General features: G+C 39.5%; 1 protein-coding gene across 1 annotated transcript in view; it reads left to right on the top strand.

The window, feature by feature from the left end:
• LOC126253528 (lanC-like protein 2) overlaps nt 1–27,940 on the top strand; it is a 158,942-nt gene that overhangs the window by 121,062 nt on the left and 9,940 nt on the right. Inside the window, exons 7-8 of the mRNA XM_049954912.1 lie at nt 12,940–13,086; nt 15,299–15,401. Of these exons, the coding sequence (XP_049810869.1) occupies nt 12,940–13,086; nt 15,299–15,401 (250 nt within the window). The remainder of the gene's footprint in view (nt 1–12,939; nt 13,087–15,298; nt 15,402–27,940) is intronic.

Raw genomic sequence — 27,940 nt, 5'->3', positions numbered from 1 at the left:
CTAAATGGTTATAACCAAAGATGCAAAAGAGTCACGTAAGCATCATAGTGGCAGCTAGTCACACTCGTGCTAGTGTAACAATGTGTAACATCCAAAATTTTGCAGTAGGGAAACAAGGTGTGACTCCACAGTCTAAAACACAACCTTAGTACTTGCTTTCATAGACACACATCTTTGTAGTATTAACTTGTTTTACAATATAGTAAAGCCAAAAAACAAAAACTATCTAGCTGTGAAAGTATGCCATAATGAGTACATATCTGCTGTTAAGAATTTAGTTAAAACTTTATTGCTTTAAACCTACCATATACTATTTACATTCCAAAAAATGTACGAAAAGTAAAAAACAAAAACAAGAAGTAAAAAACAGAAGAGCAGTCAGTCCAAGCTATAACAATTCATCAAATAAATCATAGTAACATTTTTCTTTAAAAGTAGTAGGCTTTTTGGAGCATTATGCAGAATTTTTATACTGTTGTTTATGAAACGTACTGATTGCTCACTCTTTAACAGATGCTAGATATAGATTTATAATGTGTAACGCCTGTGGTATGTCCTTTGAAATGGATATTGAAATTGCAGCCTGTTTGTCTTATGTATAGTTTTTCACAGTTGTTACCTTTAATTTTGTAAGCTTGGGCTGGTAAAACTTGTTCTAATGGTTACCTACAGTGTATTTGAATTTCATGTAAAGGGAAACTCTAGTGACACAACTTTATTTATACTTTTCTCTCCAAATAACGGACTTATTGTGAGGGTTTGGTGGCAGTGAGTCGCAGACGGTTAGCCAAAGTGGTTACGGCGATCACTCGCATAAACTAGGAAATCTGGGTTCGAGCACTGGTCTGGCATAAATTTTCATTGTTTTAATTCTCTTATACAGCTAATGGATGTTCATATTCAGAACTGTGAATATAGTTCATGTGTATCATAATGGCTGTAGTTGCCACAGTGCCTGTTCCTTCGGACATGCATACATGCCCAAAGAAACATTGTGTCCTTCTCCTCAACAACATCATATCTGCTAGAGTCCCAATGTGAGAGCTACCCATAGTCAGTCGATTTCTATCTTATCATTGAAAGAACAATAGTTAAACTTCAACACATTTTCGAGCAAAACTGTAAATTCTACTGTTCATTCTTTTATGTTTCAACAAATTATACGTGTATGGTCTCTTTAATACGGTTGTTAGTATAAAGGTTTTTAACATCTAACAACATAAACTTTCTGTCATCTGGAATGTCAATATTAAAGACTGCATGGGCTAGTTCATAGGTTTTTATTACCTGAATGTTTGTTCTTAGGAGCATACTACCTTTAATATATTATTTAATTTATTATTTACTTTGTAAGAGGGGATAATTAATGTTCTTTACAGTCACTGCAATCCAGATAACCATTATGTGCAATTTTGCTTGAGCTCTCAGTGTAGGCAGTTGTGGATTCATCAGTTTTAACTCTTCTTTCTCGTTTGGCATGAACGTAAAGTTACTGTCATCTATTAGCTTTCTAATTTTTGTTTTGAACTTCTTGGTGAGGATGTATTGCTATTTTATAAATGCCATTTTCATTCAGAAGTGTATGATTGTGCTAATATAATTATCCTCTCTGATAATGACAAACAAATTGCCTTTGTCCACTTTAGTGACCACAGCTCCACCAACTGTTAATTTATTATTTATGCTTTTTAAGGTTATAATATCATTATTAAGTTTTCATTTACTTTTTTCTATTTTGACAGATTGTAAGGCAATTTTGTAGTGATTGAATTTGCCTAGTTTTTTTGTTGTAGTGGCTACACTGAAATCTGCAGTGATGCATCTTACTTTATTTTCCTTTATGTTTGGTGTGATATTGTATTTCAGAGCTTTGTGGTTTAGTTGAGTTTCTTTCTTATTAAACTGGATTTGAGTGAGGTTCATTGTTCCTGGATAACATTCACTCATGTATCTAACACTGACGTGTGCTTGTTTAATCAGTATTAATCCACGAATTAATTTTTTGAAGATGTATATCTCGTTTGGAGTCCCACATGCTGTCTATCTACACATTTATCCAGTGCTTAATTTCTAAAATTTTAGGTATACATATTGGACCAAGTTTGTAGCCTTCATAACTATGACATCCTGTTTTCAACTGGCAGTCATAAACAAAAGACAGTCGACAAGAAGATTACCAATATGTACCAGTTACATCAGAATGGATCTCAACTTGGGTATGCGCGCACCCTCACACACACACACACACACACACACACACACACACACAAAACATTGAGCATCACCGAAAAAATCACAGGCTTAAAGTAGCATGGTTGTAACTATGTCGTTAATGCCAGGTGTGTATACATTATAACATGCTTTTACAGTGATATATATAAAAAACAAGGTATTGCTAATAAAACGTGAGTCAATGAATGCAAGTATTAGGGTTGTGTTTTAGACCTTGCAGTAGCACCTTGTTCTCTCTCTGCTACATTCTGTGTGTTGTACGTTTTTGCTCAAAAGTATCTGAATGACCTGAATTGCATTTTGCCTGATTTTCATGCAGCCCACGTAATGTAGCTTTCTGAAAGGTCCTGTAATCTCTTTGCAGTACAGTGGTTTTGACTATACAAAATGGTTACCGCAGGTGACCAGTAGGGTAAACTGCTCTGTATGGCTATCACTCCATAGGTAAATTAATACCACTGTTTTCAGTATGCTAGGAAACATGTCATTAGAAATTGTAAACTCAGCATAATTATAACAAGTGACATTTGAAAAGTATCACTATGCTCACTAGAATCTGAAATTAATCTCTCTTTCCAAGCATTAATCCTGTCTTGTGGGGTCTGCTGTTTTGCTACATCTCCTCCATTTCTCCCTGTTGTTGACATCTGGTCTCTCTCTCTCTCTCTCTCTCTCTCTCTCTCTCTTTTTTTTAAATCCAAAAACGTGCATGTCTCCCCTGATGATGTTGTCAGTCCATCTCTTTGTTGATCTCCTTGTGGTCGTGTTCCTCCTGGGTTGATGTGTAATGCTGTTTTTTCAACTGAGTTGGCTTGCTTTCTCATAACGTGGCCTTACCAGCGGAGACAGGCTTCCCTCACTTTGTCAGTGATTGGCGCAATGCCAAACCTTTGCTGGATGTCTGTATTTTTTATGTAGTGACATCGTGTCAGCCCCATGGATCATCAAAGCAACTTCATCTCCATGGTACTCGCATCTGAAAACGGCCATCACCACTTGAATCATTTCCTAACTGTGACAGAAACAAACAGTTTACTTTTTTCTTTCATTACAACAAACTTTCGTAATAAGACAGTGTATAAATCCCACACACAGCATCTCCAAAACAACCATTCCTGATAAAATCTGAATGTGTCATTTTCAATTAGCTTATGTTTTTCATATCTCTTTTCATTGAATACAGACAATCTTGTACCACGGGTCGAGTGTTACCTCTGATTTAAAATTATAGGGTGCTCTTTGATTCTGTGTACCATCTCTTCCGATTTGTATTACATCTTTCACAGTGCATTCATTACTGGGAATCGCATGTTACACCATTATTGTCAAGTGCTTCACCACAGAATTACTGGACTCTAGATCAGCCCCATGTTTTATAGTCAAATGAAGTTGCTGACTTGTGCCATGATGGTTAACTGTGGCTATGAGTTGTGTCGCACGTATGTTTACGATTTCACAATTTAAATTTTCTGTAGGTTACAAATGCTGAGTACTGTATTTAGGATTGTTTTTGTAATGACTCATTGTGCATTATTTTGATTTTTTGTTGATGCTAGACACCAATAGATAGTCTGTTAATGACTAAAACTGCTTGTGTAATAAAAATTGAGTAATACAGCAGTGTGCCCATGATTTTTCAACAATTTTTACAACCTGTGAATCATTGCCTCCTCATAATAAAGCCCAGTTGACTACTATAAATGTTCCCCTAAGGAAATGCTTGAATGTACAAGAACTGACTCAGTATAAAGATAAAGTCTTCGTGGAGGAGGAATGCATGGCTAAGTACTGAGCAGCAGAGCAATTCTAAACTCAAGTCATAAGTTCAACAGACCTGGAATCCCTAGTGTCTAACTGAACCAGCATGGGCAACATTTATTTATTTATTTATTTTTATTTATATACTTGTTCCATAGATGTGTACATGTGAGCAAGTCACTCAGATGTGGAACGTGTCAATGTACATAATAAAATACATAGAATAAAGACATTGTTATAGTATTAATAACAGTGCACAAAAGTCATACTTATTAGCTTAAAAACTAGTCAACATAAATGTGAAGATAGCAGTTTCATATTTAGGGCATTATTGCATCTATTTTAACCTTGAACAGTAATCAAAACTTCCAACTTTGGGTTTAAAAGTGACCCAAAAATGGAAATGAGAAAAGCAGGAATTTTTACATTAGGGCATTATTACATTAGTTTAACAGTAAACAGTGTCAAAAAATTTAAAAACATCTTTCCAATCTGGGTTTTACTTATTTCTCTGAAAGAATACCTCTAGTGAATAAAGTGAGGTCTCAAGTAAATAATTTTTCAAGCTACGTTTAAATACTGATGTACTACTCCTTATACTTTTGATGCTGTTGGGTAGGGAATTGAAAATTTTCGTTCCAGCGTACTTTACCCCTTTCTGAATAAGTGTCAAGTTCTTCAACTCACAGTGGAAATCCTCTTTTCTTCTGGTGTTATGTTCATGATGTAGGCAATTCGTTTCATACAGAGTGGGGTTATTATGAAGCACATCAGTGAATATATGTACTGAGATGTTGCTGTCAGTATTTCAAGTCGTTTAAAAAGATTTCGACATGAGGTTCGTGGGGGTACACCACAAATGATTCTTGGCTCTGAGCACTATGGGACTCAACTGCTGAGGTCATTAGTCCCCTAGAACTTAGAACTAGTTAAACCTAACTAACCTAAGGACATCACAAACATCCATGCCCGAGGCAGGATTCGAACCTGCGACCGTAGCGGTCTTGCGGTTCCAGACTGCAGCGCCTTTAACCGCACGGCCACTTCGGCCGGCCAAATGATTCTTATTGCCCTTTTTTGTGCTGTGAGGATTTTCTTTGCGGCAGGTGTATTGCCCCAGAAGATGATGCCATAACACATGACTGAATGAAAATAGCCAAAGTAAGCTGACTTTGAGATGGTAATGTCATTGAAGCGTGACAAAATTCGTAAAGCAAATGTTGCCGCCGTCAGCCGTTTTAGTGTTTGTAGAACGTGATGTTCCCAGTTCAGCCTACTGTCCACGTATACGCCTAGGAATTTTGATAAGTACACTTGCTTTATCATCTGATCATTCTGTGTGATAACTATTTCTTTTGGGTTTTTGTGGGTTGTCTGGAACTGGATAAAATTGGTTTTTTTCAGGTTTATTGAAAGGGAGTTAATACTAAACCAACCCAGAACTTCTTTAAGGATATCATTGACCTCGGACTCTAAGTCAGTAGTTGACACATTATCCACCACAATGCTCGTATCATCAGCGAACATTGTAAATTTACACTGCTTATTGATGGATAAAGGCAGGTCATTAACATATATGAGGAACAGCAAGGGCCCAAGCACTGATCCCTGTGGCACTCCCTGCTGCACAATTCCCCACTCAGAGTCCACTATATATTGTGATACACTATCTGAAACATCTAGAGTAATCTTCTGCTTCCTATTTTCGAGGTACGATTTTAACCAGTTCCCTACAGGTCCAGTAATTCCATAATGACAGGCCTTCTTGAGGAGTATCTGGTGATCTACACAGTCGAACGCCTTTGATAGGTCGCATAAGACACCAATTGGCAGCCTCTTTCTGTTTATAGACTCTAGAACATCATTTGTGAATGAGAAAATTGCGTTATCTATTGAAACTCCCTTTTGAAAACCAAACTGCTGACTGTTAATGATGTTCAGGTCACCAAGGTGTGCCACAATCCTGTTGTACAGAGCTTTTTCTAGGACTTTTGAAAATGTTGTTAATAGAGAGATAGGGCGATAGTTTGACACATTTGTAGCATCCCCTGCTTTGTACAGGGGCTTGACAACAGCGTATTTCATTCTGTCTGGAAACACTCCTTGTTGCATGGATGTGTTGCAGATGTGAGCCAAAACTTCGGTCACTTCACTACAGCAAGCCTTCAACAGCTTGCTTGAAATATCGTCGATACCAGCAGAATGTTTATTTTTCAAAGACTGTATGATTTTTTTGATTTCATTGGCAGTAATGGGAGGCACACTTATTTGACTGAAGGGTTCTGGAAAATTATTTTTCATTATACAGGCAGCTTTATCTACAGAACCATGGCAACCTATCTGTGTTGGGACAGTTAAAAAATGTTGGTTAAAGATTTCAGCAATTTCCTCAATATTAGTTATCTCTGAGTTGTCAACAGTTAAAACAATATTTTTGTCTTTGGTGTAGTTTACAGTCCCTGTTTCTCTCTTTATCACATTCCAGATTGTTTTAATTTTATTTTCAGAATTAGTAATTTCAGATGCTATACACATACTTTTAGAGTTTTTAATTACTTTGGCAAGAATTTTACAGTAGAGTTTATAATGTTTTAGCTGAGCAGGGTTGTTAGAAGTCTTTGATGCTATGTAGAGTTGCCTTTTTCTCTGACAGGAAGCTATGATGCCCTTAGTGAGCCATGGTTTTTTTGCGGACCTAGCAGGTTGGACTCTGTATGACTTTTTTGGAAATACACTTTCAAAGGTACCTGCTATCTCATTTGTGAATAAATTGTATTTTGAATTAGCAGTTTCTGCTAGATAAACAGGTGTCCAGTCAGTATGCTGAAGACATGATCTGAACGTTTGAATAGCTTCCTCACTTATTTTCCTTACTGTTTTCCATCTAGGTGAGGTGTCACTCAGAGGAATTCCCAAACTGTTGAAAGTAACTCGTTGTCCGTCATGGTCAGACAGGCCATTTATAACCATTTCAATATTAATATGGTTGACTTTACTCTGATCAACAAAAACGTTATCAATGAGAGTACTGGAAGAGGTTGTGGTTCTGGTGGGCGAGGTTGTACGTGCACATGAGATTTTCAAACTCCACCTTGCAGGAAGAATGAACCAAGAAATCTATGTTAAAATCCCCAACAGCTACTATGCCCCTATTTTTTCTACTTAAGTACAACAAAAGAGTATCTAATTGTTTAACAAACACTTTAAAATTACCAGATGGTGCCCTGTAAACTGCCACAACTGTTAATCTGGAGACAGTGTCTGGCACCTCTATAGCACATACTTCAAAATGTTGCTCAAAGCAGAATCTTTGTACATCTATTACCGTGAACAAGACATTGTTATTTACATATACAGCTACTCCTCCTTTGTCCATATAGTTCCTGCAATAAGACGTTGCCAAAACATAGTTGGGAATAGGGACCACTTCAATACCAGCAGTGATGTGGTGTTCTGTTAGACACAGAATGTGGGCACTGTTTATACCTTTTGTGTCTTCTATATTTGCTGTGAACTGATCCAGCTTGCAGTATAGGCCTCTTATGTTCTGATGAAACACTGTTAACTTTTGTTTGTCTTTAATTGTATTGCTGTTTGAGTGAACTTTCGTTTGTGTATTAATTACTTGTTGCAGATTTTTGTTACTGGACCAAATCCTGCTAGAGTTGGCCCAGTTCACTAGTTTCCCTCGTTAGTTAGGGCTATGACTGGTCTGCTTTCATGATCGTTATTGTTTAGGCCTATTATTTCATGAAAAGCTTTTCCAATGTCTGCTGCTAGTTTATTTTTGCCAAACTGATTTAGATGTAGACCATGCTTTGTGAAGCAGTGTCTCTCATACCTGTCTGTATCCAGTAGCGTCACATTCGTAAACTTAGTGCAAAAGTGTTTCAGTTTAACTATTCGTTAGGCGAATTTCTCTGTTCACACAAGACCAGTCTGCCAGGTCATATCTCGTGGGCACAGTTGTTAGTATTATGTTTGTATGCTGTAATAACTGCAGCAATACGAGTAGCTTTTTAATGAAAGTGCTGGCCTCGTTGCAATAAACATCGTTTGCTCCTGCGATTATCGCAACACAGTCTTTTTCCGTGAATTTGGCACATTCTGTGTGTATGTCTTCTACCACATTCACGAATTTTGCTCCTGGTTTAACAATTGCCGATATACACGAACCATCTTGAGCAGAGTTCGACATGCATGTCGAAATATTGCGAGCATGACTGTCTCCAAATATTTTTACGTTATTTTTCCGTTGTGTTTGTTTACGTACGCGATCGGAACTTTTTGTTACGCAACCACGCGTGTTTTGTGTACATGTGTTGCCGTCTACTTTAAGTTTAGATGCACTGTTTTTGTTATTTGAATTATCACTGTTTATCAAGCACTGAACTTTGTCCACTGTTGAGGCTTCTTTATTCACTTATGGGTTTCCTTTCTTGTATATAAATGTGGCGTCGTCGACGGTAACGTTTTCACGACGTACACAACACCGATCTACACACATTGTCGAAGCACTACTGTTTTGTAGAGCTGTATATCGGTCTTGGAGGACAGCGTATTTCACTTCTAGCACTTCAACATCGGTTTGTAGCATTCTGATTATTTCGTCCTTATTTGTGATAATGTTTGAAAATTTACTTTCACACGCGGCTGCTATGCACGGCTCACAGGTCCACAAATAGTCATCAGTTACGAGTTTTAAGTTGATCTTGCAGCAATTTTCATGAAACCAGTACTTGCAGGTTCTACACTGAATTCCTTTACGAACTTTTCTGACACACAATTTACAATTACTATTACTTTTATCTTCATAACTGGGAGCTGAACCTACACGTACTTTCTCTATCGGCGCCATCTTTGTACCCCAACACACAGTGCTGCCTTGTATGCCAGCTCACTGCATCCCCCACCACCCAGTGGCCCTTTGAGTTTTCATAAAACAAAGTTGCCGCTCACGTCAAGTTGCTTTCCAGCTGCATCTTGTAGCTCTGAGCTTTGCTGACAGGCTTACTGGCAGAACACACACTGTGCATTAGCAGTTCCTTAATGCTGAGCATGCTCTGTATCCTGTGACAGCACCTAACAGTTACTGCTGGGTATTTGCTCTTCTAAACAGCTTCGCATACAAGCAAACCAGTTGTGTCTGTACCTGCGATTACTTGCACTTTAGGTACTGGGGCTATGCATGGCTCGGTTTAAAAAGAATCACTTGATGCAGTCGTAGGATCGAGTCCTGCACATCTGCTTTCATGCCCCACAGCTAATTTGCTGCAAATAATAACCTGTAGCTCTGATCGTGCAGTCAAATAGTTTATACATTGGCTGGAATTGCAAGTTAATAAAATATACAGAAATACAAAATAAAAGTTAAATGAATAATTTAATAACAATAATTCTACTCTAACGGCTGTAATTCATGTAGTCCACAGAGAATTATCGTGAACAATGTTGATTCAAGAAAGGACATCTCAAATAAACAGGAAGTGGTCCTACAAAACTCAATTAATATACAGACAGAAAACATCCTAATCAAATGCAGTAAAGTTATGTTGAGAGTGTTACGATAGTGCTAGCAAAATCCTCAAACTAAGTAGTCATCAAAGACTTGCAAAAACTAAGTCAATTTCATGATCACAATACGTGAAATATTTATCAGCTCAAAATAGTTCAGAGTTCAACACTATGATTCAGAAATTAACACATGCATTACAAAGATTAATAACTCATACTCTGTCTGTTCTCCATTCTGCAAATCAAGTGACAAAAGTTAAAGTCTTATTCTGGAACACATTCAGAATTAATGTGTGGTAGTGGCCATTCACTGCCTGGCATCAATCACCTCCATGACTGAATCACGCACATTACCTCAGACCTTCTTCAAGAGCTCAACATAAAGGATCTAGAGTCGCTCCCTTGAGTTCTTCACTCTAGAAGTCCCTACAACAGTGTTCTACACTGTCCAGCTCTCATTGCTGAAGGCCATCCCCACCAAAAATACATCATTCTCTAGCTCTACAGACACGATGTGATTCAAGCTGACCACTTCCTGGACTAAACTAATGTATTACACGCAGTGGTTAGACACTGGACTCGCATTCGGGAGGACGACGGTTCAATCCCGCGTCCGGCCATCCTGATTTAGGTTTTCCGTGATTTCCCTAAATCGCTCCAGGCAAATGCCGGGATGGTTCCTTTCAAAGGGCACGGCCGACTTCCTTCCCCATCCTTCCCTAATCCGATGAGACCGATGACCTCGCTGTCTGGTCTCCTTCCCCAAACCAACCAACCAAACTAATGTATTACAACAATAGTTAATTAAAGAAACGTCATAAATATTTTTGTTATTCTCAGATCATATACAGTAAACATAAGTACTAATAGGTTCATCAATAATTAAGCCAGTATTCTTGTGCAAATGCGCTCATTATAAATGACTACAAATTATTGTGAAGTATTGTTTCAACAATTATTTATGCTTCTTGACAGAAGCCTCTTTGGCACTTTTTACAGTAGTTGTGTCAACTAACACAAGTCACTGGCCACTTTTAAATTAGAAAATGTTTTTAATAGCACTTACAATCAACAATTAAATAAGTTACTAGCAAAACAGTAAACTATTCACTAAATAAAAACACAAGCATGACAAAATATGAGGCACTCATTTGCTGCATAGATGTGAAGAATACGACTTTCTGACAAACATTTGCATAATGAAAAAGACGTATAAGATGTCATAAATCAATCAATAAAATAGATACAGATACATAGTATTCAGGGATATAGCTATAGTGTAATTCTGTCGTCTGAGATAATTTTATTGAAATCACATGAAGCGATTTCAAGTTCTTAATTCAGATGGTCATTCTGAAAATGTTTATTTGCTATCAGATATTAATTTATGTAGTTTTAAAGATATTGAGGTATTATTGTGACACTGGATGCGCCTCATTTTCCTAAGATCATAAATATGTTCAGATTTGCATTGACATTTGATGTGAGTTATTGTCAAATCTCAAAAGAGGTGTAACTTGGTCATCTTTAAGAGTGTCAGATACTCCACCATTTCCTGGAGCATATTCTGCAGGAAAGTAGTGCAGGTATCAGCCATCCAAATTCCCACCTTTGGGATTTACCCATTTCTGGTGATGCACTCATTGTCTCTTTACATGGCTGGCTGGAAACGCTCAACTACCCAGGATGGCCACAGCACTCCCCGGGTTGTGGGCCCACTGGTATTCAACCATACATCAAATTCGCCTTAACTCATAAAATTGTGGGTGTCCAATTAGTTCACCTAGATATGCATAATGTTACAATCCCAAAACAGAAACGCTACTCTCTTCCTTCAAGCACTCCTGATACGCACATGCTTTGCTAACAATTTGTTGGTGGTTTAAGGGCTGAAGGCTTCCAAAAACAATGCTTGAGCAATCTCCCCAACCGCATCCTTTAAGGCATTTGGCTGTTAAGCTGCTAGCCAGTTCAGCCAGTCTTGCTACTGCCTTCACTCTCAGGCAATGCAACAGAAGAATTGAAATCACACAATTTGTGGGCCTTGGTGCTAAATGAAGCAAACAACACCAAATCTTCAGCAGTACGAGCTCCATGATACACGCTGGTGAGACTCCATGATGATCTTTATCTGTGGTCAGATGACATCAAAACCCAACCATTGCACAGTTATGTATAAATTGTTCAACTTGCTGAGTTTGTTTAGTTCGAGAATCAACTCTGAGTATTTCTCCAGCATTAGCAGATGAAACATTAAGCCTAGAAACATGCACTAGTTTGTGACCTAATACCCACATAACTAAAATCAACGAGAATTTTAATACTGGCTTTGACAGCTTGCATTGTGTGAGTAACCTCAACATCTTGTAATACGAAACTTCCTGGCAGATTAAAACTGTGTGCCCGACCGAGACTCAAACTCGGGACCTTTGCCTTTCGCGGGCAAGGATGTGCCTCTCCAAAGGGAACTGAAAACATTTGATCGCAAGGTCATAGGTCAACCAATTCCTCCACAGGAAAACACGTCTGATATATTCTATACGACACTGGTGACGGCATGTGCGTCACATGACAGGAATATGTTGTCAACCCACCTAACATGTACACTTGGCGAATGGGTAAAAAGATTCTTCTACCTTGCCCGATTTAGGTTTTCTTGTGGATGTGATAATCACTCCCAAAAAAGTGTGTTTCGATGTTTGTTTAGATGTAGCGTCCCCATACTACGGCCCAGTTACCTCACATCGGACAGACGGACGGACAGATAATAATTGTCTGAAAATAAAAAAATTAAATTTTTCACTCGAGGGAAGACTTGAACCAAGGACCTCTTGCTCTGCAGCTGTTCACGCTAACCACGGGACCACGGCGCTCCTGAGCTCACATTATCCTTGATGTTGCCTATCTTGTGCATGGACTACTCTGTTTGTATATTTTGCTTAGTTTTTTCATAGTTCCACACAACTTCTTCCTGTTTTCTCAATTGATCTGTGTTCAGTTTTTCAGGGCCTCCACTGTGCCAACTTATAACTAAATCTGAGGGTGGTGCAATGGGGAGGTTCCCTTGTAAGTAGTACACAACCGTACAAAAGGTATCTATGGATGTAAGTCATGTCTATGCCATCTTTGCCTAAAACTTGTCTGGGTTTATATGATACCAAATGTGTGATGCTGAACAATCGTGTAACACCACAATTGCAATAGTAGACAAAAATGTTCTGCAGCCAAAAGTGAAAAATTATATTCTGTATAATAACATAAACTTGTCTTAAGGACTGTATTACACTCAGGAAGATAGGATAGTCAACCATTTTTATGTAATGGAAGGATCAAAGGTGCTTGCAGTACAGGGAACTGACCAACAGTATATCTGCTGAGAGCAACAGATCTTGTGGCCCTTGCTGTTGTTTACACCTATGTTTTTTTCTGTTTTAGGTATTTAACAATGATCAGTATTTGAAGACAGCATTGAAGTGTGGCGATGTTGTATGGAATCGTGGCTTGTTGACAAAAGGATATGGACTTTGTCACGGAGTTGCAGGAAATGCATACACTTTCCTAACACTGTATCAGCTGACTAATGTAAGTTCAGAATAATACTATACGTTTCTAGAATTAATCTTTCACACTGCAGAAAAGTGTGTGTTATTTTGAAATCTCCTGACGGATTAAATGTGTGCCAGGCCAGGACCCAAACCAGGAATCTTAACTTTGGACAATGCTCTTATTACTGAGCTATTCAGAGCAACCTCACACCCCACTTTCACAGCTTCAGTTCTGTCAGTATCTCTCCAGCAAAATATGCAGGAGAGCTTTTTTGAAGTATGGAAAGTAGGAGGGAGGTACTGGGGCCAGTGAATCTTGGAGGGCATGTCATTAATTGTGCCTGGATATCCAAGTCAGTAAGAGCATTGGATGTGGAAGGTAAGGTTTCAGGTTCATTCTGGTCCAGCATACAGTTTTAATCCCTCAATAAGTTTCAAACCCCATATTGTTTGATTTTTTTTTTTATGCCACAGGAAGATGAAGAAGAAAAATGATAAAAGTCTGTGCATGCAATTACTTTATTCTGATAGTAGCTTTTGGTGGACTTCATTTTTCTGTGTTTACGTGCTTGTTTTCAGATTTTTTGTCATACAATGGATGTTGCAAATATTGTTGCTTTGTATGAGATATTATGCTTGCACAGTACACTGCCTGACAAAAAAGTCAAGCATGCACAAGGTGAGGAGGAAATGTAATGAAACTTCACCGGTTGAGAGGGTATATGATATTATTTTAGTGATTACAAAATCAAGTAAAATTTACAAAGATCTTGGCAGTATGAGCCCACTAATAAATATGATGTTTCATATCCTCTGGCTTGGATGCATCCACTTCTTTGCTTACTAAGCCTTTATATCTTCTCCTGAGGCAAGCTAGTCCACAACTGTTGTAAATGATCCTAGATATTGTGGATACTGACACCGGAGCACACATTCTATCAGGGACAGACCTGGGGATCTTCCTGGCCACAGGAGTACCTCAGCATCACATAGACACGTCATAGAGGCATTTGTCATGTGTGGACGTAAGCATTGTCCTGTCGAAAAATGGCACAATGAAACTGTCACATGAGAGAGATCACATGAGGATGCAAGATGTTATATTTTTGTACTGCCAGAGTTCCTTCAGTCACAGTTAGCCCTGCCCTGAAGTCATATCTGATGGCTCCCCACACCGTGACACCAGAAGTAACACCACTGTGTCTCTCCAAAATGTTGGGAGAATGGGACCTCTCACCAGGTCGCTGCCATACTCGTCGACTGTGATCATCCAGGGTAGTGCAGAACCACTATTCATGCTGAATGCAGTGCCACACCATTCCATGCTTTCCAGTCACAGCACAACTTCATATGCCATTGTCTGTGTTGTGGTGGTAATGGCAGCTCTCGCACGGTATGGTTATTTACTAGTCCAGCTGCTGCTATTCCCTGACCAATAGTGCAGAATGTTGTATCTGGTACTTGTTACTGGATGGCAGGCCCAGATGTGGTGTGCTTATGACGGGCTCAGTGCACAGTACGGCGATCCTTCCTTGCGGTGGTCAGTTATGGTCAACCACAACCTTGATGAAGCGTATGCCCGTTCTTACATCCCCGTGCGGTACAACATCCGGTCACTTGACACATCCGAATGCTCCACAAATCTGGATATTGAATGATTCAACCAGCCAAATGCAGACGCACGATAAGACCCCTGTCAGGTGGCAATAATGCTGTCTCACAAGAGTACATGGCACCTCTGTTTCTCGCCCCAGTGATAACTCAGCATCTGGTGCTATTCACAAACCCTTGTGATACTCTGCCAGACCTGATAACACCACCAATGCACTTTTATGACTATTATACCTGTCATAAAAACTTTCAACTTGGTCATGACCTCTCATTGGCTTACTGACAGTTGAGATACGAGGTTTTCTTCTTAATAATGCAATAAAAAGATCTTTGTTTTATTTTTGATATATCAGCTTTACATACTTGTGTGTGAGAAATTTTCACAGGATAATTTTTCATGAAATTTCTTAGGAAGATAATCATGTTTAGAAAATTAAAGTCAATCTGATAGAAGAAATATATGCTTTCAAAGAATTTTGTAATTGCAAAAAAAGTCCTCCATATCTTTTCGTTTGCAACAATCTGACACTAGTTGGTGAATATATCTGTATGAAGAAAGAAAAAGATGTAAAACAGTATCTGCTATTCTCATTTTATTGCCAGATAAAAATTATTAACAGACCTTTTCTTTTTTGCAGGATACAAAACACTTGTATCGGGCTTGCATGTTTGCAGATTGGTGCACAACATATGATAAGAATCAGAACAGAGTACCTGATCGTCCTTACTCACTCTTTGAAGGTATGAATTTGCAGTAGTATTAAAGTGCATAACAATTATGATTTTGAATATCTGATATAATGTTCTTAATAAATTAAGCACGATTCAAAATTGTGTTTAAGTGCGATCATGCATTGGTGCTGCTGCTCGCAGTGTGATTTCAGTTGCTTGAGACTGCAGTCGTGTGTGTGAGTTGCATGTGTGTGTGTGTGGGGGGGGGGGGCACGCACACGGGTGTGCATATGCGTTTGTGTGTGTGTGGGGGGGGGGGGGGGGGGGGGTGCTTGCCAGTGCACATGCTTGCATATGTGTGTCTATTGTTGAAGGCCTATGGCTGAAAGCTTTAATTGTAAAAGTCTTTTTGTTGTGTCTATCTGATTCAGCATCTCCACTACCAGGTGTACCAGTATGAAATGAGCATTAAGATACAAATGTGTAGATAGGGAACATTTGTTGTGAACGAGCCTTAATTATTTTTTTTATTTTTTATTTTTATTTTTTTTTATTTATTTATTTTTTTTTTTTTGTTATGACATCTGTCAAAGATATTTAGTATACATCAATTCATGGAACAAACAACATAATATGTTTTTCATCGTATTAACAATGTCGAATTTTGTACCAGAAAGTGATAATTTGTGGAAAGCATTAATTTTTTGTTTTCGTTTGAAAAAAACTGCTGCAGAGTTGCATCGAATGCTTGTCGAGGCATATGGTGATCATGCTCTATCAGAAGATGGTTTCAATGGTTCAGAAATAATGATCTTGATGTAAGAAATGAAGAATGTGGAAGACCACCCAAAAAGTTCGAAGATGCCGAATTGCAAGCAATATTGGATGAAGATGATACTTTGAGTCAGAAGCAAATGGCAGCAATGCTGAACGTTGCACAACAAACAATTTCTGACCGTTTGAAAGCTATGGGAAAGATCCAAAAGTGTGGAAAATGGGTGCCACATGAATTGAATGAAAGACAGATGGAAAACCAAAAAACCATTTGTCAAATTTTACTTCAAAGACATGAAAGAAAATCAATTTTGCATCAAATTGTTACTGACGATGAAAAATGGACTTATTTTAAGAATCCTAAACGGGAAAAATCATTGGTTAATCCGGGACAACCATCAACATCGACTGCAAAACCAGATCGATTTAGCAAGAAGACAATGCTCTGTGTTTGGTGGGATCAGGAAGGTGTGGTGTATCATGAGCTTCTAAAACCTGGTGAAACTGTGAATACTAATCGCTACAGACACAAATGATCAATTTGAACTATGCATTGATCGAAAAAAGACCAGAATGGGCCAGAAGACATGGCAAAGTATTTTCTTTACACGACAATGCACCTGCACACAAAGCAAACCTGGTTAAGGATACAATCAAAACACTTGGCTGGGAGCTGCTACCCCACCTGCCGTATTCACCAGACTTGGTGCCTTCCGACTGCCATTTGTATTCATCAATGAGACACGCATTGGCTAAGGAACACTTCGATTCCTACGAAGAAGTCGAAAATTGGGTGTCTGATTGGATTGCTTCAAAAGACGAACATTTCTATTGGCGTGGTGTCCACAAATTGCCAGAAAGGTGGTCAAAATGTATAGAAAGCAATGGTCAGTACTATTAATAAAATGTTTTTACTTCTCAATTCAAAATTAGTGATTCATTTTCACAAAAAAATGCTCATTTCATACCGGTACACCTGGTATATGGTGAGTAGCAGCTTTCCTTCTCAAAAATCTAGCAATCATATTATACAGCTAAATGAAAATTTTGCAAAAACACAATATATATACAAAGATGATGTGACTTACCAAACGAAAGTGCTGGCACGTCGATAGACACACAAACACAAACATACACACAAAATTCAAGCTTTCGCAACAAACTGTTGCCTCATCAGGAAAGAGGGAAGGAGAGGGAAAGACGAAAGGATTTGGGTTTTAAGGGAGAGGGTAAGGAATTCCAATCCCGGGAGCGGAAAGACTTACCTTAGGGGGAAAAAAGGACGGGTATACACTCGCACACACACACATATCCATCCACACATATACAGACACAAGCAGACATATTTAAAGACAAAGAGTTTGGGCAGAGATGTCAGTCGAGGCAGAAGTGCAGAGGCAAAGATGTTGTTGAATGACAGGTGAGGTATGAGTGGCGGCAACTTGAAATTAGCGGAGATTGAGGCCTGGTGGATAACGGGAAGAGAGGATATATTGAAGAGCAAATTCCCATCTCCGGAGTTCGGATAGGTTGGTGTTAGTGGGAAGTATCCAGATAACCCGGACGGTGTAACACTGCGCCAAGATGTGCTGGCCGTGCACCAAGGCATGTTTAGCCACAGGGTGATCCTCATTACCAACAAACACTGTCTGCCTGTGTCCATTCATGCGAATGGACAGTTTGTTGCTGGTCATTCCCACATAGAATGCATCACAGTGTAGGCAGGTCAGTTGGTAGATCTCGTGGGTGCTTTCACACGTGGCTCTGCCTTTGATCGTGTACACCTTCCGGGTTACAGAACTGGAGTAGGTGGTGGTGGGAGGGTGCATGGGACAGGTTTTACACCGGGGCGGTTACAAGGGTAGGAGCCGGAGGGTAGGGAAGGTGGTTTGGGGATTTCATAGGGATGAACTAAGAGGTTACGAAGGTTAGGTGGACGGCGGAAAGACACTCTTGGTGGAGTGGGGAGGATTTCATGAAGGATGGATCTCATTTCAGGGCAGGATTTGAGGAAGTCGTATCCCTGCTGGAGAGCCAAATTCAGAACCTGATCCAGTCCCGGAAAATATCCTGTCACAAGTGGGGCACTTTTGTGGTTCTTCTGTGGGAGGTTCTGGGTTTGAGAGGATGAGGAAGTGGCTCTGCTTATTTGCTTCTGTACCAGGTCGGGAGGGTAGATGCGGGATGCAAAAGCTGTTGTCAGGTTGTTGGTGTAATGCTTCAGGGATTCCGGACTGGAGCAGATTCGTTTGCCACGAAGACCTAGGCTGTAGGGAAGGGACCGTTTGATGTGGAATGGGTGGCAGCTGTCGTAATGGAGGTACTGTTGCTTGTTGGTGGGTTTGATGTGGACGGACGTGTGAAGGTGGCCATTGGACAGGTGGAGGTCAACATCAAGGAAAGTGGCATGGGATTTGGAGTAGGACCAGGTGAATCTGATGGAACCAAAGGAGTTGAGGTTGGAGAGGAAATTCTGGAGTTGTTCTTCATTGTGAGTCCAGATCATGAAGATGTCATCAATAAATCTGTACCAAACTTTGGGTTTGCAGGCCTGGGTAACCAAAAAGGCTTCCTCTAAGCGACCCATGAATAGGTTGGCGTATGAGGGGGCCATCCTGGTACCCATGGCTGTTCCCTTTAATTGTTGGTATGTCTGGCCTTCAAAAGTGAAGAAGTTGTGGGTCACGATGAAGCTGGCTAAGGTAATGAGGAAAGAGGTTTTAGGTAGGGTGGCAGGTGATCGGCGTGAAAGGAAGTGCTCCATCGCAGCGAGGCCCTGGACGTGCGGGATATTTGTGTATAAGGAAGTGGCATCAATGGTTACAAGGATGGTTTCCGGGGGTAACGGATTGGATAAGGATTCCAGGCATTCGAGGAAGTGGTTGGTGTCTTTGATGAAGGATGTAAGACTGCATGTAATGGGTTGAAGGTGTTGATCTACATAGGCGGAGATACGTTCTGTGGGGGCTTGGTAACCAGCTACAATGGGGCGGCCGGGATGATTGGGTTTGTGAATTTTAGGAAGAAGGTAGAAGGTAGGGGTGCGGGGTGTCGGTGGGGTCAAGAGGTTGATGGAGTCAGGTGAAAGGTTTTGTAGGGGGCCTAAGGTTCTGAGGATTCCTCGAAGCTCTGCCTGGACATCAGGAATGGGATTACCTTGGCAAACTTTGTATGTGGTGTTGTCTGAAAGCTGACGCAGTCCCTCAGCCACATACTCCCGACGATCAAGTGTTTGTTTGTGTGTCTATCAACGTGCCAGCGCTTTCGTTTGGTAAGTCACATCATCTTTGTTTTTAGATATATTTTTCCCACGTGGAATGTTTCCCTATATATATTTTAGAGGGATATCTTTCCCTCTCCTTCCCTCTTTCCTGACGAAGCAACCTTTGGGGGGGGGGGGGGGGTGGACATTCCATGTAGGAAAAATATATCTAAAAACAAAGATGATGTGACTTACCAAATGAAAGTGCTGGCAGGTCGACAGACACACAAACATACACACAAAATTCAAGCTTTCGCAACAAACTGTTGCCTCATCAGGAAAGAGGGAAGGAGAGGGAAAGACGAAAGGATGTGGGTTTTAAGGGAGAGGGTAAGGAGTCATTCCAATCCCGGGAGCGGAAAGACTTACCTTAGGGGGAAAAAGGGGTATACACTCGCGCACACACACACACATATCCATCCACACATATACAGACACAAGCAGACATGTCTTTCCGCTCCTGGGATTGGAATGACTTCTTACCCTCTCCCTTAAAACCCACATCCTTTCGTCTTTCCCTCTCCTTCCCTCTTTCCCGATGAGGCAACAGTTTGTTGCGAAAGCTTGAATTTTGTGTGTATGTTTGTGTTTGTTTGTGTGTCTATCGACCTGCCAGCACTTTTGTTCGGTAAGTCACATAATCTGTGTTTTATATATATATATATATAAAAATCAGCTACATTATGCCAGCTGAACACATAATAATAGGATTGCAGTTTGGCAGGTAGACAGGGTGAGAGGTTGTGTCAGGTGGAGTAAGTAGAGGGAAAAACAGACAGGAGGGATGGGTGGGGAGGGTGGCTGATAGCTAGTAGGGAGGCAGCTCGTGTGTAGGATAGGAATGCAGTAGGAAGAGGCAGCCCCCTTGGACCATCAGCCATTGCCCTGACTGCCCTCCAAGCCATCAGCCACCCTTCTGCAATTCTCTCCCCTGACTCCCACCAATGTTTTCCCTCTGCCCACTCATTTCATCCCAAAGCTAGTGAAGTTTCCATTCTATTTTATGTGCCTCTTGACTCAACACTTTCGCTATCTGGTAAGTCGTCTCCTTTCCTGTTAAATTACTTATATTCTCCCAGAACGTTACTACCATTTTTAAATAACCCAATGTTTTTTAATCAAATTCTCAACAACTTATATGGGGCACCAAAATATGTGTGAAGAGAATAGGGATACAGGTGCTGATGGCCATGATGTTGAGTGTGCTAAAGTAGCAACAACGGTAGGAGAATAGGATAATAAAGGCTGTAAGAGAATTCATGTAAACATGATAAGGAAAAGTGACATATGTTCACTCATGATGCGTGCGATTTCAGAGATCACACGTCCATACAGTTCACAGGCTTGCTGAATGAGGCCACGTGGGTTGGCCCGCTGGTGATCCACCAAAAAAACATTGTTACTTAAGCAATTGCAAAAAACAGCTCGGCAGATTCTGTAACCTGTATTACTTTTGACCAGTCAATGTGTTCATTGCTACGCACAACCTGCTCTTTACTGTCTGTTATGTGTTGCTCTGTAAAGTACTATGTTCCATAAACTGTATTTGTTCTTGCTGTAAAAAGGGAAATGCGCTAAGAGATGTGCAAAATGTATTATAAAACAAATATTAGTTCATAATCACATGGAATTAGTGGAGGACCATATGCAGAACAGAAGAGAGGAGTGAATTAAAGTGGAAAGATGATGTGTTGAAAAGGAAGGAAAAGTTAGAAATGGCTCTCTCTCTCTCTCTCTCTCTCTCTCTCTCTCTCTCTCTCTCTCTCTCTCTCTCTCTCTTATGCCGTCCTTCGTCTTTTTAATTCTATGCTTTTTTTTCAGCTGCGCATGACTACTACACCAAACATTCTTGATAATCTGTAATTTTTCCCTCTCCAAGTGCAAAGTGCCAAGATCATAATTTTTGGGCACAATGTCAGTCCAGGTGACTCTTTCTATCCCTCTGAACACATGGCAGATCTAAGTAGAGACTCACGGTACTAGCACTGGTTATGATAGTAATAGTTGCTTGCTCAAAATATGTGCTAAAAATTTGATACATCAACTCCTCACTTGTGTGCAGTGTAACAGTGATGGTATTACTTTCACACACCATTAAATATCACCTTAATCACTGTTTGCTGGTCCATTTTAATCCTTTACGTACTTCATTAGTACATCAGATGTTAGAAAAGACAGAGAAGAGTACAAATTTCAAATTATATATATTAAGAAGGCTTTTACTGATTAAGAATAGTAGATCAGATTCTTATGTTTATTTTTAAAACCAGTTTTATTTAATTTTTCTTGTTTTATACAATTAGGTAAGCTATTAAGCAATGGAAAATCCAGGATGGAATAAGGACAATATTATGAAAAGGATAGATTGCTACACACCATATGAAGCAGACAGTGAGTTGCAGACAGACACAACAAAGACTGCTGAACATTTAAGCTTCTAAAGTACAAAATACCAATGCATTCATTCAAGCACAGCTTACACACACACATGACCACTGTCTCTGGATGGTAGGTCTTGCCTCAGCAGTCCGAGAAAGTTGACGTGTGTGTGTGTGTGTGTGTGTGTGTGTGTGTGTGTGAGAGAGAGAGAGAGAGTTGTGCATGTGTAAATGTATATTTGTTTTCTACTTTACAAGAAGGCCTTTTGACTGAAAGTATAAATTTGTAGCCTTCTTTTTGTTGTGCCCGTCTGCAACTCATTGTTTCCTTTTTATGGCAAATAGCAATCTATCCTTTTCATAATACTGTAGGTAAACTATTAAACTATTTATGTACGATGTTTGGATGTAAAGCACAAATGCTGACGGTGGGTAGTCTGGAGACAATGTTACAATATAGAAAAAGCTTGGTGTATAGTAAAGAAAATAAAGAACAGAGCTACTATAGAAGGTAATTGTGTGGAATCCATATTTTAGGTGACACATAACGAGGGTCGCTAATGCATGCTTGTGTGGTGGTGCGCGACCCAAGGGTAAGCCGGTTTGATCAACAGATTTCCCACCAATGTCCTCGTTTAAATACCAAGGCTTGTGACCCAGTGATGGTGATCTGTCTGTTAGCTTGGGATGTTAAACTAGGTGACCCCTTCGGTGTTATATGTGAGGAATAGGCTATGTCCTGGCACTGGGTGTCATTCTCTCCCTTCTCTCATCATCATCATCATCGTAAAACACACACACACACACACATACTACATAGTATTTAAAAAAAGCTGTAATGGAACTTGTTGCAAAAAGAAGAAAAAATCAAGGTAAGCATGCAGTGTTGTTGTTGTTGTTGTGGTCTTCAGTCCTGAGACTGGTTTGATGCAGCTCTCCATGCTACCCTATCCTGTGCAAGTTTCTTCGTCTCCCAGTACCTACTGCAACCTACATCCTTCTGAATCTGCTTAGTGTATTCATCTCTTGGTCTCCCCCTACGATTTTTACCCTCCATGCTGCCCTCCAATGCTAAATTTGTGATCCCTTGATGCCTCAGAACATGTCCTACCAACCGGTCCCTTCTTCTCATCAAGTTGTGCCACAAACTCCTCTTCTCCCCAATTCTATTCAATACCTCCTCATGCAGTAAGAAATTAATTACTTAAAAGTTCATCTCAAGTAGATGTTGCAGTTCACCTGCTTTATTTCTTCATTTGTTGCTCTCAGTGTCATGGTACTGGCTGGAAAAATAGGGGTTGGATGTGCAACTACTTATCTACTGTAAATGATGTAGCCAACAGAGGCACAGTTGCATTTCACAGCAGTTTATTTTCACTTTTCACAACCCCCCATATATACATTTAATATGCCCAGTGCACTATTGTTCTAACTTCCCATAAGCCTCATTAATAGTTAGCAGGCAAACATCCAAATACTGCTACAATTGTTTCCTGTTGAACATGAACAAGCAGTAAAAACGTAACCACGTAATTCACAGTTCTTTAGGAATAATCAGGTGTGTATGGAATTAACACTGTCATTGCTGTAACATGTGGCCTATTGGTGTAACACTTATTTCACTGTTAAGTTAATGCATTGTTGTCGTTTCAAAAAACACAGGTTCCTTGTCTGAAACTCATCTCTGGACTGACTGACTCGTGACCAAAAATTAGCCCCTTATATATCATCACAACAATAGGTACTGAATCTACACATTGTTCAAAGTTAAATTTACAGAAATTACAATTAAAATTTAACTAATTAAATTAACTGAATACATCGAAAAATTGGTTCTTTTTAATAGTTTCTTCTGCTACGAAAGTTAGACTGAATTATTTGTTTAAATCATGAAATTAACATATATAGTTACACAAACAATACTTTTGACAAAACTGTTAATTACTTTGGAATTCATTAAGGACTGGTTTTGTTAACATGTTTCCAGCAAGAACCAAATAGATACTTTAAGAATGCTATTGTTACATCTCCCAAATGTTTATAATTAGTACAGAATTTATTTTTGTTTATACATCAACAGTAGAATTTAAGTTATGAAACAATTACTGATTTCACCATATAACAAAAGGTACTAACTGGGAATAGTTAAAATAAATAAGAAAATCAATTACATACATAAAACTAAGTGCAGAATTAGATCTGGTGTTATATTCTTTAAAACTGAGGGCCAACCTTTCTCATGTATGAATATACATATTATACTCAGTATGTTAATGATAAATAGTTAAAAGTAGCAAAACAAATTTAAGGAGGCAGATGGCAAAACAAAAGGGGAAGAAAAATTATCCCAGCTTGCTTCATCAGAAAGAGGCCTTGTCAGTTGTGTTTGAGGAAGCAGTATCAACAGTTTCCTCATTGTTGTTGACATTGTTCTCCTTTCAGCAGCAACAAATTTTTCATTACAACTTTTCAGAAAGTTCAAGATACTTTAAATGAAAAAATACACTGCAAAAATTCAGTTGTCATCACAATTTTCACTATATAAAGAAAAGACCTATTAACTGCACTATTACGCTTCCCACCCAAATCTTTTTTTGTTTTGTGTAGTTTATTACAACTGATTCAATAATGAATTAAAATGTAAGCAGTAATGATTTACTTTGTCACCAATATTGCATTATTATTAATCTTCCACAATACATGTGTTCTAAACTTCCATGCAACTTTTAACAAAATTCTTCCTCTTAAAAAACCTTCAACCTCCTACAAGTGACTCTGCAGGCCACAGTAAAGTGTACTGCAGAGGATACTTTCCAAATGATATTTTAGGTTTTCTTCCGATTTCGTTCATATGTTAATCATTGAAAGGTGACTGCTTACATGGCTCTGTGCATGGTGTTGATTAGTATCATTTTATCACCACCATCATCATTATTCTATAGGAAGGATACGTAGGTGGTTGAAGACTATCTGGCTCTGTGCATGGTGTTGATTACTATCATTTTATCACCACCATCATCATTATTCTATAGGAAGGATACATAGGTGGTTGAAGACTATCTATACATTCAGTCCTGATATTTATTTTGTTCAATTTTCTACTTAAGAGCTCAAAAGGTACGGCGGTTTTTCCGCAGCTGCTAGTCAACTGAAGTTTCTGTTGCATTTTTTCTGTGAAATAAACAAAACTTTAATCTTTCATTTATTCATTCTCACATCATATTCCATAAATTTCATCATGGAGGAGAACCTTCAGGGATTGTGATATGTCAAGTAATATATTAATTGGTGGAAGCAGCCACTGTGGACTATTTGTGTAAAGTACACGAGCAGTAAATCACACCTAATGCTAATCTACTACCATTTGTAATTATTTCTGGATTACTTTATTGCCTTATAAATGATGATTCAGGAGGAATGTCACCTAATTTGTGAAGTGATTCTACATGTGAAAATAAACCAAAAAAGTCATATGAACATGTGTCCGATTTTCGATTGTTACAGAATTGGAGTGTGTTGAAGACTACACGCATCCATGAATGAGTATGAAGTCAAGTGTGAATATTACTTACTGCAACGATGTGTAGGTGCTGTGGTGGACAGAGTAATGATGAGACATATGACTGACCTATCATACAAGATGTCTGGGGATTCTCCAACAGATGGCAGCACTGTGATATCCCTCCGAGGCAATAGCTCCAAGCATAGCCAGTGTGCAATTGTGGACTGGACCAATGCACAGTCGTGAGACTCTTTGCATGCTGTACTTCAGTGTTGTTTAATTAAACGAGTCCATTGTGTCTGTGAATACCAGCACGCTGCATACATTCACCCATGCAGAATAAGCAGTCATGTTGTTTGTGTATGGGTACTGTAATGCCAGTGCCCATGCGGCGTGACAGAATACCAGAGACGTTTCCTTGACCGATGAACGCTCTGTGCTGGAGTATTCCTCAGAGTCTTCAAACATTATATGAATATGGAACACTATCCAGTGTAGTGTAAACATTACATTAGAACATGAGGCCATCCAGTCAGTTGAGGAAAGGGAAGACATTATTGCAATGGTATAATGGAATCCCACCAGCTGTCAGCTTGATATTCCACAAATGCAAGTTTGGTGTATGTTAACATTCTGAAGGCTTGTGCCCATTCCAAGTACAGCCCATGCAACATCTGCATCCTGGTGATTCAGTAGGCGGACAACAATTTTGGGAATGATTGGCTGTACACAGAAATCGTGCAGTACACATTTTTTTTACAGATGAGGCTGCATTTGCACTCAGTGGTATCATGAACACCCACATTTCTCATACGTGGGCGATGAAAAACCTGCATGACATTAGGGAAACAAGATTTCAAGTTAGGTTCTCAGTAAACATCTGGTGTGTTATGTCATGATCTGGTGATAGGGCCTGTGTTCTTGCCAAATAGCATGACAGCTGCAGAATACACATATTTCCTGATAGAAGCCCTACCTGCACTTTTGGAAGACACAACATTATAGCAATAATGCAAATGTCCCTGCGATGTGATGGGCCATTGATTCGTTGTACCAGACAAGTATCCCAGTATCTGAAAAACATGTTGCCTCAGTGGTGGATTAGCCATGGCAGACCTGTTAACTGGACCACCTGACCTAACCCCATTCACTTCTGTTTATGGGGCTAGTTAAAGAGGGATGTGTATGCTACGAAAGTGGGTACACATGAAGAACTTGTCTCTCGTATCATCGATGCTGTTCCCTGCATTAAAGCCAACTGAGATGATGTTCAATGTGCAACGTAACACACTCTCCAACATGTTGACAAGTGCATTGAGATGGGTGGATGACTTCTGAAAACATCTTGTAGGATGGATCAATCATCTGCCCCATCATTATATCCATCACAGTGCCTACACAGCATTTTGGTACATAATATTCACACTTGTCTTTATATCCACTCGTGGATTCGTGTAAGCCTCAAACCACTCCAGTCCCGTAATGATCAAAAATCAGTTCCATTGTTGTTGTTGTTGTTGTTGTTGTTGTCTTCAGTCCTGAGGCTGGTTTAATGCAGCTCTCCATGCTACTCTATCCTGTGCAAGCTTCTTCATCTCCCAGTACTTACTGCAACCTCCATCCTTCTGAATCTGCTTAGTGTATTCATCTCTTGGTCTCCCTCTACGATTTTTACCCTCCTCGCTGCCCTCCAATGCTAAATTTGTGATCCCTTGATGCCTCAGAACATGTCCTACCAACCGGTCCCATCTTCTTGTCAAGTTGTGCCACAAACTCCTCTTCTCCCCAATTCTATTCAATACCTCCTCATTAGTTACGTGATCTACCCATCTAATCTTCAGCATTCTTCTGTAGCACCACATTTCGAAAGCTTCTATTCTCTTCTTGTCCAAACTATTTATCATCCACGTTTCACTTCCATACATGGCTACACTCCATACAAATACTTTCAGAAACGACTTCCTGACACTTAAACCTATACTCGATGTTAACAAATTTCTCTTCTTCAGAAATGCTTTCCTTGCCATTGCCAGTCTACATTTTATATCCTCTCTACTTCGACCATCATCAGTTATTTTGCTCCCCAAATAGCAAAACTCCTTTACTAGTTTAAGTGTCTCATTTCCTAATCTAATTCCCTCAGCATCACCCGACTTAATTCGACTACATTCCATTATCCTCGTTTTGCTTTTGTTGATGTTCATCTTATATCCTCCTTTCAAGACACTGTCCATTCCATTCAACTGCTCTTCCAAGTCCTTTGCTGTCTCTGACAGAATTACAATGTCATCGGCGAACCTCAAAGTTTTTATTTCTTCTCCATGGATTTTAATACCTACTCCAAATTTTTCTTTTGTTTCCTTTACTGCTTGCTCAATATAGAGATTGAATAACATCGGGGATAGGCTACAACCCTGTCTCACTCCCTTCCCAACCACTGCTTCCCTTTCATACCCTTCAACTCTTATAACTGCCATCTGGTTTCTGTACAAATTGTAAATAGCCTATCGCTCCCTGTATTTTACCCCTGCCACCTTTAGAATTTGAAAGAGAGTATTCCAGCCAACATTGTGGAAAGCTTTCTCTAAGTCTACAAATGCTAGAAATGTAGGTTTGCCATCCTTAATCTATTTTCTAAGACAAGTCGTGGGGTCAGTATTGCCTCACGTGTTCCTATATTTCTACGGAATCC

This window comes from Schistocerca nitens, chromosome 4, assembly GCF_023898315.1.
Source record: "Schistocerca nitens isolate TAMUIC-IGC-003100 chromosome 4, iqSchNite1.1, whole genome shotgun sequence".
Classification (NCBI taxonomy): domain Eukaryota; kingdom Metazoa; phylum Arthropoda; class Insecta; order Orthoptera; family Acrididae; genus Schistocerca; species Schistocerca nitens.
This window is presented reverse-complemented; position numbering and strand designations above follow the sequence as displayed.